The 19893-nt window shown below is 42.4% G+C and overlaps 1 protein-coding gene across 3 annotated transcripts in view; it reads left to right on the top strand.

The window, feature by feature from the left end:
• Positions 1–4978, top strand: part of LOC146552605 (G patch domain-containing protein 2-like) — a 41003-nt gene extending 36025 nt beyond the window's left edge. For all 3 annotated transcript variants that reach the window (XM_085258122.1, XM_085258124.1, XM_085258123.1), the window contains one exon: positions 1538–4978. In XM_085258122.1, the coding sequence (XP_085114248.1) occupies positions 1538–1683 (146 nt within the window). In that variant the 3' untranslated portion in view covers positions 1684–4978. The remainder of the gene's footprint in view (positions 1–1537) is intronic.
• Positions 4979–19893: the final 14915 nt, after the last annotated feature.

Here is a 19893-nt window from a genome sequence, read left to right on the forward strand (position 1 = left end):
AAAGACTAAATAATTGGCAAAACACTTTATTCTATTTTGTTTTTAAATTTTACCCAGTATTTATTTTTGTTCTATATCTAAAACTATATCTATAACCTACCAAAGCAGTGATTTATAAAAGGAAGCAAGATAATTTATCAGTTGATATGAAGAAAAATATTGTAGTTTTTATGCCATCTAATGGACTAGCTCATTTAATCTGAAGTAAAACTTTGAATTCAGGACTTACATTTCAGGATTTCCACATAAAAACACACATATATTAAAGATCGGAGCACTTCCTCCACCACTGCATTCAATGTAATTGGCTGAATATGAGAAACATGAAGACTGATTATTCCACCAGCAGGAATGTTCCAACTTTAAAGCGTTTTAAAATAGTAGTATTAACGTATGAAATGGTAGTTTTAAAAATATTTATTTATTTAAATGTTTGCTGATTTGACTGGAAATACAAATGTGCATACTCCTCAGCAGCAATCAGTCATCATTCCCTCAGGAAATATTAATCATTTACCTTAACCTAAACATGACCTTGACTTTGAGTTAGTATCTGGTGTGTCTTATGCATTTTAACATACTCAGACTTAAGTGTTTCCTGCTGTTTTTTCCTATTTGTCCAGTAAGAAATCCCCTGAATTTTGATCAAGTCCTCTGACTATGTTTAACCCGAATGTTTGTGTTGAACCTCAGCAACAGTTAGTCATCATTCCCTCAAGAAATATTAATCAATTATCTTGGCTGCTGGATCAGTTTGGAGAAGAAGTCATCTGGAAAGAGCCACAAGCAGATATAAGGAGAACGAGCAAAAGCACATACCAGTGAATGCTGTAATGCCTAATCCTTTGAGACAGCCCCGAGCCACAATGTCACTTCTAGTTCCCTTGTCCTATGTTATGGGACTGCCTGGCAAATGTCTTGTGTGACCGCCGCTAACTTTTTTTTTTTTGGTGGGGAGGGTGGGCGGAGATCAGGAGAGATTTATTTATCAAAGTGAAGTAGGAAAAGCAGGAAGGCATGTTAGCGAGTGCAATTGTTTTAGAGTTCCTCTGTTTTCCACGAAAATTGGTCCCGGCTCTCTTTCTGATATTTCTCTTCACTCGCGGCGAGAAAAAAGCTTTTAAGGTGCACGAGATCAAGAGAAAATGGGATCCTTTAAAAAGGAAGGTCATCAGCAAGATGTGAAGTGTGATGAATTAAGAGTTCAGAAACACAATCAAACCACCATAAGAGAAGCACAGATAGGTTTCGTTTTTTAATAACGTCTACAGTCATATGGGGGTGAAGCGGGTTTGCCTCACGTGACCCAAAATTAATATTTAACCTATTAGAAGAGGATTGCTTCAAAGTTTTATTTCCATCTACCTAAACCAGGGAGCGATCTGTGAGTCATGTACTAAATTTAATCATTTTTGAGAGGCTTGAAACAGTGAAGGGCAATGTGATTTATTTATCTTTTTGTTTGCTCTCAGTGTTTGGTTACATGTCCAGAATATGATATGTGCTTTTCTTTTTTTTTCTCTCTCCTCCTCTGCAGCTTACAACCCTTTTTACCTGGATCACCAGAGAGAAGAGGCACAAGGGCCCGGTAACACCTCAGCCCTCGAAGCTGTGGGACCAAGCGTACCTGCTTCACAATCCTCCACTTGTGCTCAGCCTGAGAGTTTATCTTTGCTCCAGTAGGACTGAATGGGACTCGAGAAGTACCATCTGAAGTCTGGAGGAAAGTGACAAAAAGAAGCTATTGTGCCAAGGAATGAAAAAGGCTTGAACTCCTATTGCTGCACAAACTTTATAACAAAGAAGTAAAAAAATACAAAGCAAATCATTAGTCTTCAAATCAGCATGTTACTGCTAGATCCAGTCCTTCCAGGTAGTATATTAAGCATGACAAATGTTAATGCAATCAAGCCTTGTTAAGCCCTCTGCCATCTCTTCAAGGAAGAAGGCAGCTTCAAGAGGCTCCTCGTTTCACTCTAGACTCGGCAGCTCCTCCTGTTTCCAAACAGAGTTTCCAGGCCACCTGCTACCGCACAATCCAACAATTATGTCCACTCTAGTTGCACGGCATTTGTCAGCAGGAACCCTGGGAAGGATGGTCAGGTGAGGATGGGTGGGCTAAGGGAGGGGGGCAGTCTGCTCTATTCTAGTGTGGCTGTCCGAGACAGACGAGCATCACAATGTTTAGCTACCACATGCTGCTACAGGGTTCACAGAGGCGACCACCGGTAGCGAGCCGCACAAAGTACAGGCCTCCTATTAGCATGGATTTGAAAAGCTACAGTTGGTACAAAGGTGCTCATTAGCACAACACAGAGGGAGTGTAGTAGCGGTCCTCGGAGGGCCGCCTCTGTTCTCTCCAGGTTACCTTCTATATTCAAATTTTGCCCAAATGTATTTAAAGTTCAAGGCCAGCTGCAGATCTGTTTGAACAGCCTGTTTTTCAGCTGTGCTGGATGGGCTGCTTTTGGAGCTGTTTAGAAGGAGCGCAGAGGCGAACGGAGAGAAGTGGAGAAGCTCTAGGAGACGGGAGTGGACATCCGTGCGCGCTGTATTTTCACCTCCCCTTAGGATATGGATTCCCCCACCTCCCGCAGCATCAGATGCATTAAAAGATCAATCGCAGCATACAGAGAGATCAAAAATATTCATACTAGCCAAGATGGTAAACAACCAGTTTATTTTTCAGAAAAAGAAAATACTGTGCATGTTGTGAGATGCATGACAAACCATAAAGATACAGCCTGACTCCATTTAATAGTGTTAAAAATGCATTTTACACGGAAATTCTCACCTGAATTGAAATATTATTTTGAATGTTTTTTTAAAGGAAAGTTTAATGAATCTAAAGAAGTTACCAGGTATGCACTTTCTCTACTGATTACAAGATATCTTCTTAGTAAAGTGAAGTGCATAATCATCAGCTTCATAACGCGTCTTTTTCCGGCACTTTAAAGCCTTATTTAAGGGAAGAATCGCATTTAATAGAATGAGATTTGCCAATTAACATGAGTTATATGTCTGCAATAATCCATCTGAGAAGGCTTTATGTGATCATGTTGGAGGGGGATGACATTTATAAATGCTGTGTGTGCACACTAGTCTAAATGGATGCCTCACACAAGACATCCTGCCACAGAAATCAGTCAAAGTGCAGAGACCAGCCCACCCCTTTCCCCGTCTACTGCTGCTGCTTTTCCTTCTGCAGCTTCAGTCTGCCAGTTGTAACCAGGCCAGGTGGGAGTGCTTACGGTATACGTCTGATTAATAGGAATAAGAATAATTAGACCAAAAAAACAATAACGTGATGTGTTCTTCCCCTCAGCTTGTTGACAGGTATTGACCGTGCAGTGTTTTAAGGAGAGCTTTGCGCTGTTGTTTTATCCAACAGTATGTGTTTTGGTGCCAGGGCTCTGACAGGGGAGGAAGATGCATCAGGTCCGATACAGTTCCATTAGTAGGAGGGAGGAACACCTTACATGCCACCACGGCAATTAACAGTCACTATAATGACATCTCAGCCAGACCTTATGCCACGAAATGAATTTCCAATGGCTAGGAAATGGTGGAATGGCATCCGTGCAGCCAGTCAATTGTCCTGTTACAGTTAAGGAATCCAGCAGGCTAGTACCACTCATATTTCATCCCAGGTAAAGATTACCTGTCAGACCCATGGGAGATGTATTGATCTGTTTTCCTTTTTCCGCCAGCAATCACCTGACAAAGGCACCTAGGAGGCGAATGAATGAGTGATGCCTGGTCTGTCTGCTTCGGCGTGGTGGCTTCTAGTGTCCACTGATGGGTGGAGAGGTGATGAGGAAGAGGAGAGATAATGCAGTCATAAACTCTGTTTGAACCTCCTCTGTATGCATGCATGGCAGCCCCTTTGAGTCGAGGGTCACAGGTCAACAGGGAATTTGCTTTTTTTTCTCTCCCCCCCCCTCCGCACCTTGCTTGTCGGTAGCATTACTTCTTGCTGTGTGCACCGATGATAGAAAGACATGCAAAAGAGGCCCTCTGGTTCCTGCTGACAAATGCATGTTGCGAATCAACGTAGTTCAGCTCACTCTGGATTTCAAAAGCGATCCTTTTGGATCCGGTCGCCCTTTTAGCGACGTAATCCGGCCTTGCGTGGTCCTGCGATGATCACAGTGGCAACGATCGACGTATTTGACCATTACAGTATGTTCCCTTGGCAGCTAAAAAGTATTAAGATATTTACCTTGTTTTGTAGAATGTCAGAGTTGATATTATCCATGAAGCCATGCGTTTAAATTTGCTCTGCATAAAATGTGTAGTACTTATGATGTGATCATTATAGCTCCATTAATTAAGGATTTAGGTGCAAGAACATTTAATTCATAAATGCAATTTCTCGATAGATAGTACACTAGATATGTCTCTCTAATTTTTTTTATTTTTTTTTTACTATCACATTTTTAATTTCATTTACAGGGATTTAAATATATCTAGCTGATATCAGGGGCCCAAGGCAGCTATCCACATTTGATACGTAGTGAAAATAGCATCTTATCTCATAGGCTGTTATCTTTATGTTTAATAGCAGTGGGGGCATGCCTAATTGCTTTGCAAATGATCTGAAGAGGATTACTCCACCCTTAGAAAGCCTGCACCATGTCGCTAGATCTTAGAGAGACATTACAATAGTAAAGTTCAATCAAATCTGAAGTGCAGCTCTGTGTTTGTGTTAAAGTACATTCTGGGAACAGCTGGGAACACTCTGCAGTGGAGGAAACTTTGCGTAACAACATCATAGACTAATCAGGATGATGGATGTTTTAGGAAGGTGTAATTCCACTAATGTAATTTGTGTATTTTTCAAGTGATAGTGGGATTTTTAAGGACATCTTGCCTTTATGCCATAAGTGATATATGTGATATATTTATTCTTCCATGTCAGTATCAAATCCATTTTGAATACTGAATTTGTGTGCAATAAATACGTCTTGGTGATCAACATTTTTTGTGGGATTTTTTTGTGAAAATTGTGGCCTGAGATTTGAGATGAAGGTTGCTTGATATGCAAATATTTACCGACTGATGTAGAAAATCTGCAAGATGGAAACAACCAGCAAAAGGCCTCTGTGTGTATTATTGTAGGGTCCACCTTACAATATAAGGCGACTGTTGTTGTTGTGATTTGGTGCTGTATAAGTAAAATAGAATTGAAGCTAAATAGTTTGATATGAGGTTTTAAAATAAACAGCGTGCAGAATCATGTGACTAGCGTGGCTAGCGCTAGCCTCTGAAGAGATAAGAAGCCTTTCCTTTTGCTGTATGATTCAAAATTTGACATATTTTTGCTGTGAGATTTAGGACCTCACAGTTTATACACTATAAAGTGATACAGTCAAATAATGAACTGCTTAGTTGGTTATGAAAGTAACATTCAATGGCTGCTCTGGAATACTTGTCATTGCAGATTGACAGTCCCTCCAAGATTTGTCAATGGCTTTGTTGAATACAAATGTTAGTGTAGCTTCAGTGTGGCTGACAGAGAAAATACTCCCTCAGCCGCTGGAGATTATCGGTAGATCCCCCACTGTTAATCTTCCAGCTGAATGCTGAAGACCGGGGTAGTCACTTTGCCACGTGTTGAGAGTCGAAGCAATTCTCTCTCTGCTCACTGGTGGTCCATAGTTACAAATCACATCATCAAGTGTCTGAACACCCATACCCACCTCTTCTCCAGCAGATTGATGGTGAAATGGAGGAAAAATCAATGGCTTCCCTCCCGTCAGAAGGAGCCAGCTCTGTCATGTTTTGGAGTTTGATGTTACCCTCTCTTACTTTCTTCCGACTACAGGAAATTGAAAGCTCAGTTTGAGCGAACTGACACACCTGGAGTCTCTCAAGTTGATATAATGAATGATTTCAATCTGCCGCCTTACTCGTGAAGTATCGGTTACGCCTTTTAAAAACACTTCTGAACCACTAGAGAAGATTACAGTGATCAGGTTGAGCTGGTTGAGTTTTTAAGTAAATGATTGTTAGTCTTCCAACCGAAGGCTTCTGTGTAGGTGACCCTTTGAGTAACAGCAGTCAGTTTTCCTGCTAGTCCCCCCCGCCGACCACCTCCATCACTTCATCCTTATCACTGTGACACACTGCAACTGTGAAGCAAGGTTTCATTCACTGCATTCAGTGAAATGAGCAAACATCACTGAGCTTTTTCACTTCGACACTTATCCCCCTTCCTCTAATGGGAAATTCAAATATCACATATCAGCTGAATGCAATATTCACTTAGCGAGAGATAACACTCTGCCTGATGTGTCTCATGTATCCGCTTCAGAATGGGCACGGCTCAGTCTCTGACACCAGATCTGACCGTGAGACTGGGAGTATAAATTCTGTCTGAAGCTCGTGTGCTGCCTGTTCGCTCGCTGCTTTATTGGTGCATGTGTTGGTCCTCTTGTATTCCCTCGTGTATTTGAGGGAGAGCAGATTCCAAGGCATCTGCGCTTGTCCTGCTGCTCCCCGGACGTTTTTTACACCGGCACCATCCCTTTTCATTTCGGCTGGCATTCTAATCAGAGCGTTATGAGCTTCAGCGGGTGAAGTACGCAGAAAGTTGTGTTTCCTGACAGCCAATAAAAACCTTATAATCTCCTTGATTCAAGTGGCCCACCGAAAAAAAAAAATACTAACTAGTGCTATCACTCAGACCGCCTCCCTCCCTTTTTCTTTAATGCTCTTTTTTATTTAATATATAGCCCATGAAAAATGAGAGACTCCCGCTTGGCCGTGTAGATATTTTGTTGCTGATGATGCGAGACGAATTTCCATCACAGCTTTGTTTCCAGCGGGTGAGCGGATAATCTTTTACAGTGCAGGGAGGGAGGGCGCCACTCCCATCAATCTTCAGGGGTTATAGCGGTGGCGTGGTTGCCTTACCTGACCAGAACACCTCCACATCGTGGCAATAGAGGCCTATTAAGGGTCAGGAGCCACGAGGGGGTGGGGGTGGCACACCGGAAGCTTACTGACAAAGCAGCTACCTTCCAAAACCCGTTTGAACCCCTCTGGAAACAATGCTTCACCTCTCTTCCATTACTCCTGTCATTGTTTTTATGTCATTTTTCTAACAAGGCAGTCACATCTGAGAGAGAAGCATTGCTTTCCCCACTGACAGCCCTGTGAAACGTTTCAGCCAGAGCCTCAGCTGCTCCTTTTCTCGACGCTAAACTGCTCCAGAGGTTTCACCCTTCTGTGCTTCTCGATTGTGTGCACTGTGTGCTGTAGAGCAAAAGGTCTCCGTTTTAGTCGTGGCATACTGCCCGGGCAGCCCCTTGAGAAGCATCCCCCACCCCTCTTGCACTGGCGTAGTAGCTTGCAGGCGTGCTGCACGCTCCTCTTCGCACCCCACTGCCCTGGCAATCGCCTACTTGCACCTCTCCCCCGATGGAGATGATGCTGCCCTGATTGACAATAATGGGAAGTGGCAGAATCAATGGGAGACAAGAGAAGGGGGTGTGCGTCAAATTCTCCAGGAGTTTCTAGTCACAGACCAGGGGGCTCTGGCACCAGTCACCTGTCATCCCTGCAGCTCCGGGATTAGGGCCTGTGACAGCACAGGCATCCTGAGAGAAAGATGCTGCGGTCATCATCGTCCCTGACAGCCTGGAAATGGTGCCTCTCCCGCACGCTTAGGACTACATATATGTCTCATTAAGGGCCGGATTCAAGCAACACAATGCTTTAAGGGAAGTAAATGTGCTGGAGCTTCTAAAGTCTGCATGTATAGATGAAAAAACTCTTAGGTTAAGATAAAATTACTGAACACATGATACTGTATATAGAAAAACCTGGAAGAAGTGCGTGACCTATCCTCTAATGAGCCATTTAACAGAGTGCTTTCAAAAGGTATCTTATTTCAAGGATTAAAATAGCAGTTCACCTTGTGCCTTGTGGCCATGTGACACGTGTGTGTGTGTGTGTGTGTGTGTGTGTGTGTGTGTGTGTGTGTGTGTGTGTGTGGAGCATTGAATGGAGGGCAGGTGGCAGGTGTCAAGACAGAAGGGGCACTCCATTCTCTAATTGATCAGCAAAAGATGCACATGAAGAAGACGTTAAAGCAAAATGAAGTCATAAGAGTGGATTGAGACATTTATTAAGTCAGACGAAAGGCCCTCAGAAACGTTGAGATTGTTTATTGATTTTTGTGTTTTGGCTGGCTGCGCAGGGGTAATCGCTCGTGCTTCTGCCACCGAGGCTACGCGGGCTCGAGCGCAGCCAGATGTTCAGGTGGAAGCGCTGACTTCCTCCAAAAGAGGCAACTTTAACCAGCAGAACACAGACTTCATTAGGGCTGCAATTGTTCTAGCATTTATAGAAGGGTCCTGACCTGATATGCTGCCAGTCCATTAGCTGGGAATGCCAGCAGCACGGAAATGCTGGAAGCAGTGAATTCTGTGTGCTAAGTTTTTCCACACTGGGTGAGCATACTTCTTTCTTTGCTTTTTACTAAGAAAAATACTGTATAATAATTACTGGGAATATTTGTTGAAATTCACATGAAAAACACTGATCGTATGATTTTCCATAGCTCCTGTTTCATAAAAGCGGAAGTGAAGTAACCTGTTTGAAAACTTTAAATTATTTTTGGACCACGGTCAGACCATTTCAATGTTTTATGAGATTTTAAAGACTAAGCCAGGGATGTCAAACTCATTTTACATTATGGGCCCCACACAGCCCACTTTGTTCTTAAGTGTGCCAGGCCAGTGAAACTACAGGATAAATGTGTTAAACTTATAGCACCCCCTTGCCCAAAATGTCCTTTAATTATGAAATATAAACTTTCTGCAAATTAATAATTGCAATTAGAAAAAAATCTATAAAACTTACAAAGCTACAGCTACAAGTCTAAATCCATTCATAACCTCAATCAGCTGTCCACTGGACCAGACTGGAGTCTTTGCCAGGCCAATTCTGGCCCCTGACCTTATGTTTGACACTCCTGGACTAAACAATGAATAAGGAAATTGTCAGATAGCTGACAATTAGTTGCAGCTCTCTGTTATGTATGTGGATATGTATCAACTCAAATCACAGTTTATATAATTTCTGTGCCAGAAAATTAAATAAAAATTATTTTCCTATTTCATGACCATGCTGCAGTACTGCTTCGCATGTGTGTGTGTGTGTGGTGCTGGTGAGTGTTAGGTAGAGTTCAACCATACTGGTGACATCAATCTGCCTGTTCTTTATTAGACGAAGCAGTGAGGTGTAACTGACTGCATTGTCCACAGATGGACTGGGCCCCATAGCACACGGGACCCTGGTCAGCCACCCTTACAATACAATCAATAACCACACACTCATTATGGGAGCCTTGCCTGCCTTCTCCTCCTGCCTGCTCCATGGAGCCTCTCTCTGTTTCACCCAGTCTTTAACTCCCCTTTTCAAACTACATTTTAATCTTTCTGCCTTTTCACGTACTTTTTGTTTCTACCAAAACATCACATTAAAAGCCCAAACTGAAAGTGCTGAATAGACACCTACACATCTCAGCTCCAGCTTCCCACGCTTGTTCGATGTTCTGTTGTCAGGCTGGACACTAGCGGATGACAGTGATCCAGCACAGAGCCTGGGGCCAATAAATGGTAATGCTCTCCACTTGCCTTCCTCATAAAGCATAATAAAAGGAGGTTATAACTCCTAGCAATTAGCTGCGTCCATCAGTTGCCTTAATTGGAGTGTCGTGACTGGCTAGGGGATGACCTTGTGTGCCAGAGAGCCAAGACAGATGACGAGGCCAGAGGGGACATCTATGTGAATGTGGAGGACTTGGGCGCCTTTAAACCACCTTTATCTATCAGGCCGTACCGTATTTAGGCCCAGATCACATGGTAGAAAAACGTTCATGCTGACCGGTGATGTCGATTTAAAAACTGATTTGCTTTGCTCAACTTCGACACTCTGAGCGCAACTGTGATTATGGAAACAATATGGCTGGTGCAACAAAGCCCCAAGACACCAATAATCCCTTTGATCAGTGAACACAGGTGTTCTGAGTTCAATAGCCTCCACTCATCCCGCTGTGCAGCACTTGTTCTTTCTTCCCCTCTGTCTTCCCGCAGGGCCCGGCCACCACACCTTTCCTCTCAACACCTCAGTCGCGTGCTCTCTGCGGCCACTCAAACCTGAGACTTCAGCTTCCGCTCTCGCTACGAAGATCCACTATCTCGTGACACCGCTCTCCCTGAAAGCAAACACTGAGGCCATTTGTCTGTGAGCAGACGCTGATGTGTCCTCACGCTGTGCTGTCTCTCCCTGCTCCCATGCCTCCACCACAGGATTAGGCAGTAAAGACCGGTTAACCAACCGGCTGTCAGGGACGAGTTTCTCCCCGGCTGACTGAGAGCTGACGACAGTTGTTTCCTTTCTCTCTTACCGTCCGGAGATAATTCAGTCAACAGACTTTGAACTGCAGATAAGGGGAGGAAGAGGATGATCCCAGGGACAGACCTGCTGTATATGGGGCAGGGGCAAAAAGAGAAGAAGGGTGCAGCCAAAGGGAAGCGTGGGGCAGGTGTATGGGAACTGGAGAGGGCCAAGTACGATAAGACCCAAGACAGATGCGACAGCCCAATTTACACTGCACTTTTAGTATTATTTGGCTCAGATGGGAATGTTTTTGAGCCACCTCAGTCAGGAGATCAAGTTTGCATGTTCTCCTGTGCACAATGCAATTTACTCAACCTTTTAAAACATTTATCAAACAAACAAGAAAAAAAACTAGTATATTTTTTCAGGATTGGGATCTGAAGGTTGCATCATACTTTAATATAACATTCACAGTTTCTTATAATCAACTTGATGAAGTACTTACACAGTCTTGTGACTGCCCCATGTCTGAGCGCTGCCCCACATCATCGTGTTCTTTTCCGTTCTTCAATTTACAGGCACAAAAAAAAGAATCAGGGAGAGGAAATTAATTTCCAATAAACGTTTGACAGAGTGGCTTTTGTTTTGTCTCGGGCACGTGGTTTTGCATACCTGCCAGGTGTTGTGAGGCACAACCCCCCCCGTGCGAGATGCACGATGAAAGGCCTCAGGTTGGCCCATCAAAGGACCCATTGAGCTGCAGCCATGAGTAGGACAGAGGAGCCACAGTGTGGGCCGTGGAAATGTGACACTCTCTGACAGAAGCTCCACACAGCCCACTCAGGACCACGCTGACAAGCCTCGCTCGGAGGAGATCAGGCGCTCGCTGGCTCTCTTCTACTGACTCACCACATGCTGACCCTGGGGAGAGAGAGAGGCTGCGCTGTGAAGAACACGGTTACACAGATTATTTTAAGTCATGAATGGTTTTCCTTTTAACTGACAGTCAAGCGCACTCCACTTATATTTTAATGTAGCTTCTTCACCAAAATCTGCAGTTGATTTTTAATAATATTGTCACTATTTTTATGGTTTAAAAACCACCAATAGCACTAACAATATAATAAGTAGCATCAACAATACAGGGAGTGCAGAATTATTAGGCAAGTTGTATTTTTGAGGAATAATGTTATTATTGAACAACAACCATGTTCTCAATGAACCCAAAAAACTCATTAATATCAAAGCTGAATGTTTTTGGAAGTAGTTTTTAGTTTGTTTTTAGTTTTAGCTATTTTAGGGGGATATCTGTGTGTGCAGGTGACTATTACTGTGCATAATTATTAGGCAACTTAACAAAAAACAAATATATACCCATTTCAATTATTTATTTTTACCAGTGAAACCAATATAACATCTCCACATTCACAAATATACGTTTCTGACATTCAAAAACAAAACAAAAACAAATCAGCGACCAATATAGCCACCTTTCTTTGCAAGGACACTCAAAAGCCTGCCATCCATGGATTCTGTCAGTGTTTTGATCTGTTCACCATCAACATTGCGTGCAGCAGCAACCACAGCCTCCCAGACACTGTTCAGAGAGGTGTACTGTTTTCCCTCCTTGTAAATCTCACATTTGATGATGGACCACAGGTTCTCAATGGGGTTCAGATCAGGTGAACAAGGAGGCCATGTCATTAGTTTTTCTTCTTTTATACCCTTTCTTGCAGCCACGCTGTGGAGTACTTGGACGCGTGTGATGGAGCATTGTCCTGCATGGAAATCATGTTTTTCTTGAAGGATGCAGACAAGCTGCACGCTTGACTTTTCTCAGTTCATGGGCAGTTATTTTGTCATTAGACCACACCCCTTCTCATTACAGAGATGCACATCACCTAATATGCTTAATTGGTAGTAGGCTTTCAAGCCTATACAGCTTGGATTAAGACAACATGCATGAAGAGGATGATGTGGACAAAATACTCATTTGCCTAATAATTCTGCACTCCCTGTAGTAAGTAGCATTATGCTCTTCTAGTAGTTGAGGCGGAGTGTCATCCAGAGATGCTCTTCTGCATGCCTTGGTCCTAACAAGTGGTTATTTGAGTTACTGTTGCCTTCCTATTAGCTTAAAGCAGTCTGGCCATTCTCCTCCGATTTGTTATCAACAAAGCATTTTAAGTCAAAGAACTAGATAATTTCTTGTTTTCAGGTCATTCTCTGTAAACCCTAAAGATGGTCACGTGGGATAGTTCCAGTAGATTAGCAATTTCTGCAATGTTTTATCATTGTTGTGTATTCAGAGATGCTCTTCTGCTTATCTCGGTTATAACCAGTGGTTTGAGCTGCTGTTGCGTTCCTATCAGCTTAAAGTAGTCTGTGGGTTCAACAAAACATTTTCACCCATTCTTTGTAGAGATGGTCTGGTGGGACGATATTAGTAGATTAAATATTCAGACAAGCCAGTCTGCCACGCTATGTGCAGCGTTGCTCAAACCACCTCTTTTCCCCATTCTGATACTCAGTTTGAGCTTCAGCGGGTCGTCTTGACCATGTCTCCACGCCTGAATGCATTGAGCTGCTGCCACATGTTTTGGCCGTCTGGATGTGATGTGGTTCGTGACAAAGTGTCTTAGAAGACAGTGTTCAGGGCCAGTGTCTGACAGAGCATTTATCGGCCAATCTACAACTATCATGGAGATGCGTACAGAGAAGTAGCAGTTTTTTGATTTTCTCAATATTAATTAAAATTTTGAAAATGAACCAAAATGCAACTCACTGACTCTGATGCAAATATATCAGGAAAATTCTTGTTGTATTCATCAATTCCCTCAAACTCTTTGCTCCACAGAGATTTGCCACAAATTAAGCATCCACTTCAAAGATGAGGATCAGAGTGATCTTATTACCCAAGCACTTCCTGAATGTCATTCCTACACAGATAAAAAAGCAGTGTGCTTTAATGAAGTGTAATAGAATTTTAACTGTGGGTCTCTCAAATTAGCGGTGGACGGGTCACGACTGGACTGCTGCTGCCCTCAAATAAGCCTCACCTGTCAGGCTGTAAAAGACCACAGAGAGCCTTCAATCACCAGCAGGCGACCAGTGGACAGGTCGCTGTCCCCCAGCCCACAACTACAGGTATTAATAGACACAAAGCATGAAAAAACACCTAATGCAGGCACCTGTATGCAATTCACTTTCCAGAGCTATAAACTTCCCTTTTTTACAGTATGTTTATGGATATAGTGTAACAATGTTAATCTTACTCAATATGAGGAGGATGAAACAAATCCATTCAGTTCATCAACTGCTCGGTTCCCGTAAATTAATGTGAACAACATTCATATCCCCCCAACCTCTCTGCACCACTCTAGCCATTCGAGCTCATCGCCTTTAAAAGACACAGCCCTAAATAATACGAGTTGTTTGTGTTGACACCCCGGCTGATGTTTGTTGCTCAGTAATATATTGCATCAGCAGAGCAGAGCAGTTGTCTCTGCTCTGCACCTGCACCAGCCATTCAGCCTGAAGTCTATAAATCCCAGTGCAGGGAGGAATGAGGGCGCTGAAATGCTCACTGGACTCCAGGGTTGCCTTTTCTGTCACCTTACACCACGTGAACCCTCAGATATGTGTTTTTGTTTATGCATATATGTCGGCTGTGGAAGCTAGAACCTTTACTGCGAGGGTCCTGCAGTTCGCTGCCCCTGCCACATGAGTAGATTCTCCCTCCCCTACGATCTTCCGAGCCACCCCAGCCCCCAATTCCACATACCACCAAGCTGTGCATATACAAATCACCACGGCCTTGTTAGCATAGTTTAGTGAAGATGTCAGCTTTACGAGGGCCAGGTTGCCTGCTATGCATGTCAGGGACGGCAGGGGAGGGGCTGACCCACAAGGGGGAGTATAGTGGGATACACAAGACCTGCGCTGTAAATTTAGGTCTGAGGAATGGAAGCTGTGAAATGACTGGCCAGGACCTCCGTGAAACAGACCCACGCCGCACTGTGTGATTTAACAGGGACACAGCAGAGCGGACAGAATGGGATTCCTGCATCCAATAAAATAAATCATTTAATAATTTAATTTAATAATAATTTAAAAAAAAACCCTCTCTGCTTTGTGATTTATCCTAAATAATTTGATCACAAATTAACGAAAAAGCCTCGTCCAGTACTCGTCATCAAACTACAATCAATGGACATTCTCTTATGAGCGCTGTTTTACCTGTGTGTGCGTGCATGTGTGAGCGAGTGTGTGGAGCGCCGGCATCATTAGATTGTTAATCTCATTTCCTTTCTGATGATTGAAAATGGAGAGAGGCTCTGAGTTTATCAGGCAGATAAATGGACGGCCCATCCTCCGAGAAGATCTAATCTGTCATGCGTCAAGGCTGGGGTTCACCCGCCGCCAGATAATAACCGTGTCGAAGGGCACCGATGATTTAGGGGAGCTCGGCTCTTTGTTTGCCTTTGCAAACACCTGATGGTTTCATTAATTAACTGGCCACAATTAGCCGGCCCACGTCACGCCAGGTAGACGAGAGATGTGCGATATTAAAAAGCAGGGAGGAACTCCATTAGAGCTGACCTTTTCTGTGAAATTACTGATATTTGAGATTTAATTCCGAATTCAATGAAAACTTCATTTTTATTCTTACAGCTGAGGTCCTTTCTGACTCCAGTCTGAAATGGGGTCTCCTGCAGCCTGCAGGTCATTAATTATGATCTTTATAAATTTAATTAAGAGGATGTCACTGCTTGATTTTTTTTTTATCTTCCTGTCCTACAGGTTAAAGAGTAGATAAGATATTTATCACCTCTCGGATGATGGGGAAAATATGCTCTTTTACACATTAATTATACACTGTACACCAAACTCCCAGTTGACTTGCTCTCTCATACATTAGCTTTTAAATATCAAATAAATATCTGTCGTATCCTCACCAGTTTATTTGCAGCTATCCTCTACAGCTTTTCACCAAAAACATTCAGCTACTGGATCTGTTTTTTGACAAGTGACAGATACAGACTCTCGGACGGAAAAGACAATGTAATTCTGAGGGTATACGTCCTGATAAAAATGCCTTTGGCAAGATTAAGCACAGAGTATTGTTACACAGCAAGGCTTTAAGATGTGTAATCCTCCAGATGATTTTTATACTTGCTGAAGGGAGGCAGGACTAGAAGAGTACTGTCCTTCCTCGACTCTCTCAGCACACATATAATATTTCTGTGTTTTACCGCCTCCTCTCGCTCTCTGCCTTTCACTGACTTTTTAAAAGTACACACGCTAAAAGCACATGAATATCACCACACTCATCTCCCACCACGCTCTTCCATCCATACCTCCTCCTGTGACTCGGGACCTCTGCAGCTGCCTGCTCTCATCTCATCCCTCGTTCCCTCATTCACACGCACACAGAAGCGCACATTTCCACTGCCACCCGCGTGCATTTATTTATTCGTTATATTTCCTAATTCAGTTTGACGAATGAGTGACAGCTTGACACTTCATTCGGCAAGATTAATAGAACGACACAATATTTACGTGGCAGAGACAGCCAATTATCCCGCCATCTATCATCCAGATTATCTTTCTGATTGAAAACTACTCGTCCATGTAATCGGAATTATTTGGAATTAGAAGGGAATTTATGGCTTCTTGTGTCACTTTTCCTGGACGGTGGTAAATTAGAAATATTAGATACATAAAGTGAGTATAGAAAAACAGGATAAAAAGAGGTCTGGAATTAATGCCACGCTTTCGCCAGTCTCCGTGCCCCGGGATGAACCCGCTTTTCAGTCACCGTTGTACGTACTCTCTTCGCATATATTAACACTTACAGTGGGTCATACATTGTGTTGGTAACACTGTGTAATTCACACTGGTAAAGAAGGCAGCTTTTTCCCTTTCTGCAGCATTTTTAAGGATATGCTTGGCTGTGCGATGAGTTATTCTAATCACAAAGCAAGCAGAATTAAACGTGTTCAACTTAGAAGACTGTAATGGATAGATCTTATCAGCAGAGATAGCCTTGCGTGTATTGATCTCTGGCTATGTTTTTTAAATGTCCATCTCACTCAAGGCAGAACTGACATTAGTTTACTCCTTCAACCTCTGTCCTTCAGCCTCTGTTGATTAATTCACTCGACTCTTTCCTATCTCACCCCGCAATACTCTGCATTCTGTTTTCATACATCACCTCTTCTGTACCATTCTCTTCTCAAACTTTCATGACTTGATTAATTTACCTAATCTCTCCACTCTGTGTAATGTCTTTGAGTGTCTACTTTTTTTTGCAGCAAAAACCTTTAAATGAATATCAGAAGAACAGAACAGATGAATTGTACCAGCAGACACTACAGAAATATGATATGGTTGTCAGGCTGGGTCAAAATCAGCTAAGGCGCAATGGATGGATACAGCTGACAGTAAAGCTCCCGCCCTCCTCCAGCTCACTGCAGGAATCAATATGCTGCACTTCTGCAGAATTTGAAACTTGTTTTTAAACAGCTATATAGTAAATTAAAATAGACTCATAATGTAATCTGCTGCAAAAAGTGGCCAATAACTGCACCAAAAATAAACGTACCTAATTTTTCTTATGGTACATGAATTGACTAGGCATTTTTTCGCTGTAGGTCTTTAGTAATGAAATTTGAAAAGTGACGTTTCATCCATTTAGTAAATCCTGGCAGTCTAAAAGCCTGGCTCTCAGTCATTTCTTGTTTTAGAAATGGTGAAAATTGCCACATATAACCATGTTGCTGGAGTTTGATTTTATTGGCCAGAGTGCGTACAGACTTGTAAATGGGATTACGCCATCCCAATATAGTACTTCAACAACTAGCTTGTTTATTTTTATCCTCTTATTAGGGGAGCTGAATCCTTAAAGGGTGCCAAAATTATCCTGCAAATTGCTGACAGGGAAAAATGAAAGGTCTCTAATGGTTATTATAAGCAATCTGTCTGCACCGAAGCACAATGTGACTGCTGCGCTTGCGATACCACCGGGGTGACCTCGGTGAGATGTGGAGGAGAGGCGTGTTGAAAGTCAGACACACCGTCTGGATGGGACCACCAGGAATATCCACACACCTTGCGCGCCATGTTCGTACCATATCCAACCCCAAAAGGGCACTCGCCATTGGCTTGAGAAGTATTCATATGACTTTGTGGCATGTTGCCTGGATATTTAAGCAGTTTATGGCATTAGACTGAAGAATAATGAAAGGATGCAGTGAAATAAGTTAAGAATAGTAAACTATGGTAAACACGAGGATGGGCTGGAGTGAGGAGCATTGAGGATATACAATTTTTAAAAAAAGATTCTTATATATTTACACCAAAATGTCTCAAGCATTAGTGTGTGTTTGTGTGTGTGTGAGACTCTTGCAAAAAGAAAAATAAATAAATCAATCAAATAAATCCACTGAAATCAAAACTATATCATTTTTTCAATCACAAAAAAAAGTTTTAAGTAATTTGATTTTCCTCCGCTGCCTCACTGTGTCATGAAGCTCTTGGTCAAAGTTCTTTATGATAGATGACTGCAGACTGCCGGAGGAGTTGGTAATTTGGATATATCTCCTGAGTTACCCGACCCACTCCTTGAACCCCAGGGAGCAAATTAACAGCACTGAGCTCTTGCCTTTCTTGTAACCTTTCCCCATCCTGACTGACATTTGTGTTTTCCTTAGCCTTGGGCCTGGGCGTATGGCAGCTTGAGAGAGGATGCACAGAGATGCTGCATATGTTAAACGACTTCCTGCATGTGTTGATGCAGGGTGATGTCTGCGTGTGATGTGAGAATGTGTGCCAGTCCAGCTGTTTTATATATATGTATATGCTGTAGATGCCTCTGTGCAGGGCAGGAGGTATCTAAACACTTCTGGGGGAAAAAAGAACTTAAAAAGGTTAACTTATTATTCTCAAATTAACAAATATTGTTACTGTCTTATTACATTCTCATTGCACCACTGTAGTGCAGCATGCTGTGCATCAGAGCTATAAGTAAAATGTTACTTGGGTTTGTATTTGATTGCCCTTGACGCTGACAAAGCTGTTTGATTGGGAGGGATGCACTCAGTGATGGAAAGTGCAATTACTCTGCATTTTACAGTGTTGCATTTTACACTATTGCTTTACTTCAAAAAGTATGCAAACACATTGTCAAAACCATGATGCCAAAATTATTTGTTTTAATAAAAGTTACCCACTTAAAATTGGCTTAAAATGTGAATCAGTGAAGGGTGGCGTCAAAATGGTTATCAGTGGTGGTGAAGGTTCTGGGTTTGAATCTCCTGGTTGGCTGGGGCCTGTCTGTGTGGCGTTTACAGGTTAGGTTAATTAGAGGTTCTAAATTAGCCATAGGTGTTGATGTGAGTGTTTATCTCTCTGTGTTATTTCCCCGATGGACTTGCAACATGTCCAGAGTGCACCACACCTGTTGCTACTCAGCTGAGATAGGCTCCGCCCACTTCATTGACACAAGCTGGATAAATTGTTAAGAAGATGGATTTACAGACACTAGGTAAATGTGACCATCAAACGCCTAGTTTTTTAATTTATGTTTTAGGAATTTAAGGTAAGACACTGAAGGCCAAAACTTTATTTCAAGGACTCGTTTTCAAGGCTAGTGGAAAGAAAATGTCAAGAATACAAATTTAGAAGTGTCAATTTAGTCGATTTATTTGGCAATTGGCCGTTTATACAACCCGATGCACAATTAAATATTAATGAGAAAACCTTTAACAAAATTGTACTTGATCAACTTTTCGAGTTTCGCAATGATCTGCTTGTTAAGATTTGTAACCCCATTCACCTCTCGGTCACACATATAAACATGTGGTGGGACGCATCTCATGCCTCATGTCACAGTTGCAATCCTTGCACCTCACAGACTGGACAGCAACAGGAACACAGTTTAAATCAATGAACAGTGGCTGGGAGTGGTGAATTGTTTCAAATATCTCAGTCTCGATGACCTATTGTTAGCTAAAACCTTACAGAAAACCCTCAAATATAACTGAAAGAAAAATCACAACAATGCTACATTGAAGAACTGAGCTTAAACATTAACAGTCAATCTCTGTGCTCACCAGTGCAGAGCAAATTCAAATACTAATAGTGTTTGTGTGCATGTGAGTGTGTCTACTGGCAAACATGATAGCTCAAATTTTTTTGAATGAATTCTGATAAAACTTTGTAGGAGTGTAGAATGGAGTCATGTCAACAATCCATTAAAATTTGCTTGACATCCACCAAGGTCTTCAAGGTCAACTTAACGGTTTATTAGGTAAAAACGAACAAAAGGCTTCATAACTTGGAAACTATGATTCTTACAAATGTGTACTGTCAACACATAAACGTGTAACAAGGTTTTACACTATTGCACTGGTAACTCCTACATATGTTTGGCCTCCACCAGTATTTTCTCCACTATTTGATCCTGTAGACTTACAGGTTGTTTTTAGTAAGGATGTAGGCACTTACTATGAGTTCTGAATGCCTGTTGTTGAATCA

The sequence above is a fragment of the Mchenga conophoros genome, linkage group LG19, assembly GCF_057382185.1.
Source record: "Mchenga conophoros isolate Kocher_MC1m ecotype Shallow Benthic linkage group LG19, M_conophoros_male_GT1.1, whole genome shotgun sequence".
In the NCBI taxonomy this organism is placed as follows: Eukaryota; Metazoa; Chordata; class Actinopteri; order Cichliformes; family Cichlidae; genus Mchenga; species Mchenga conophoros.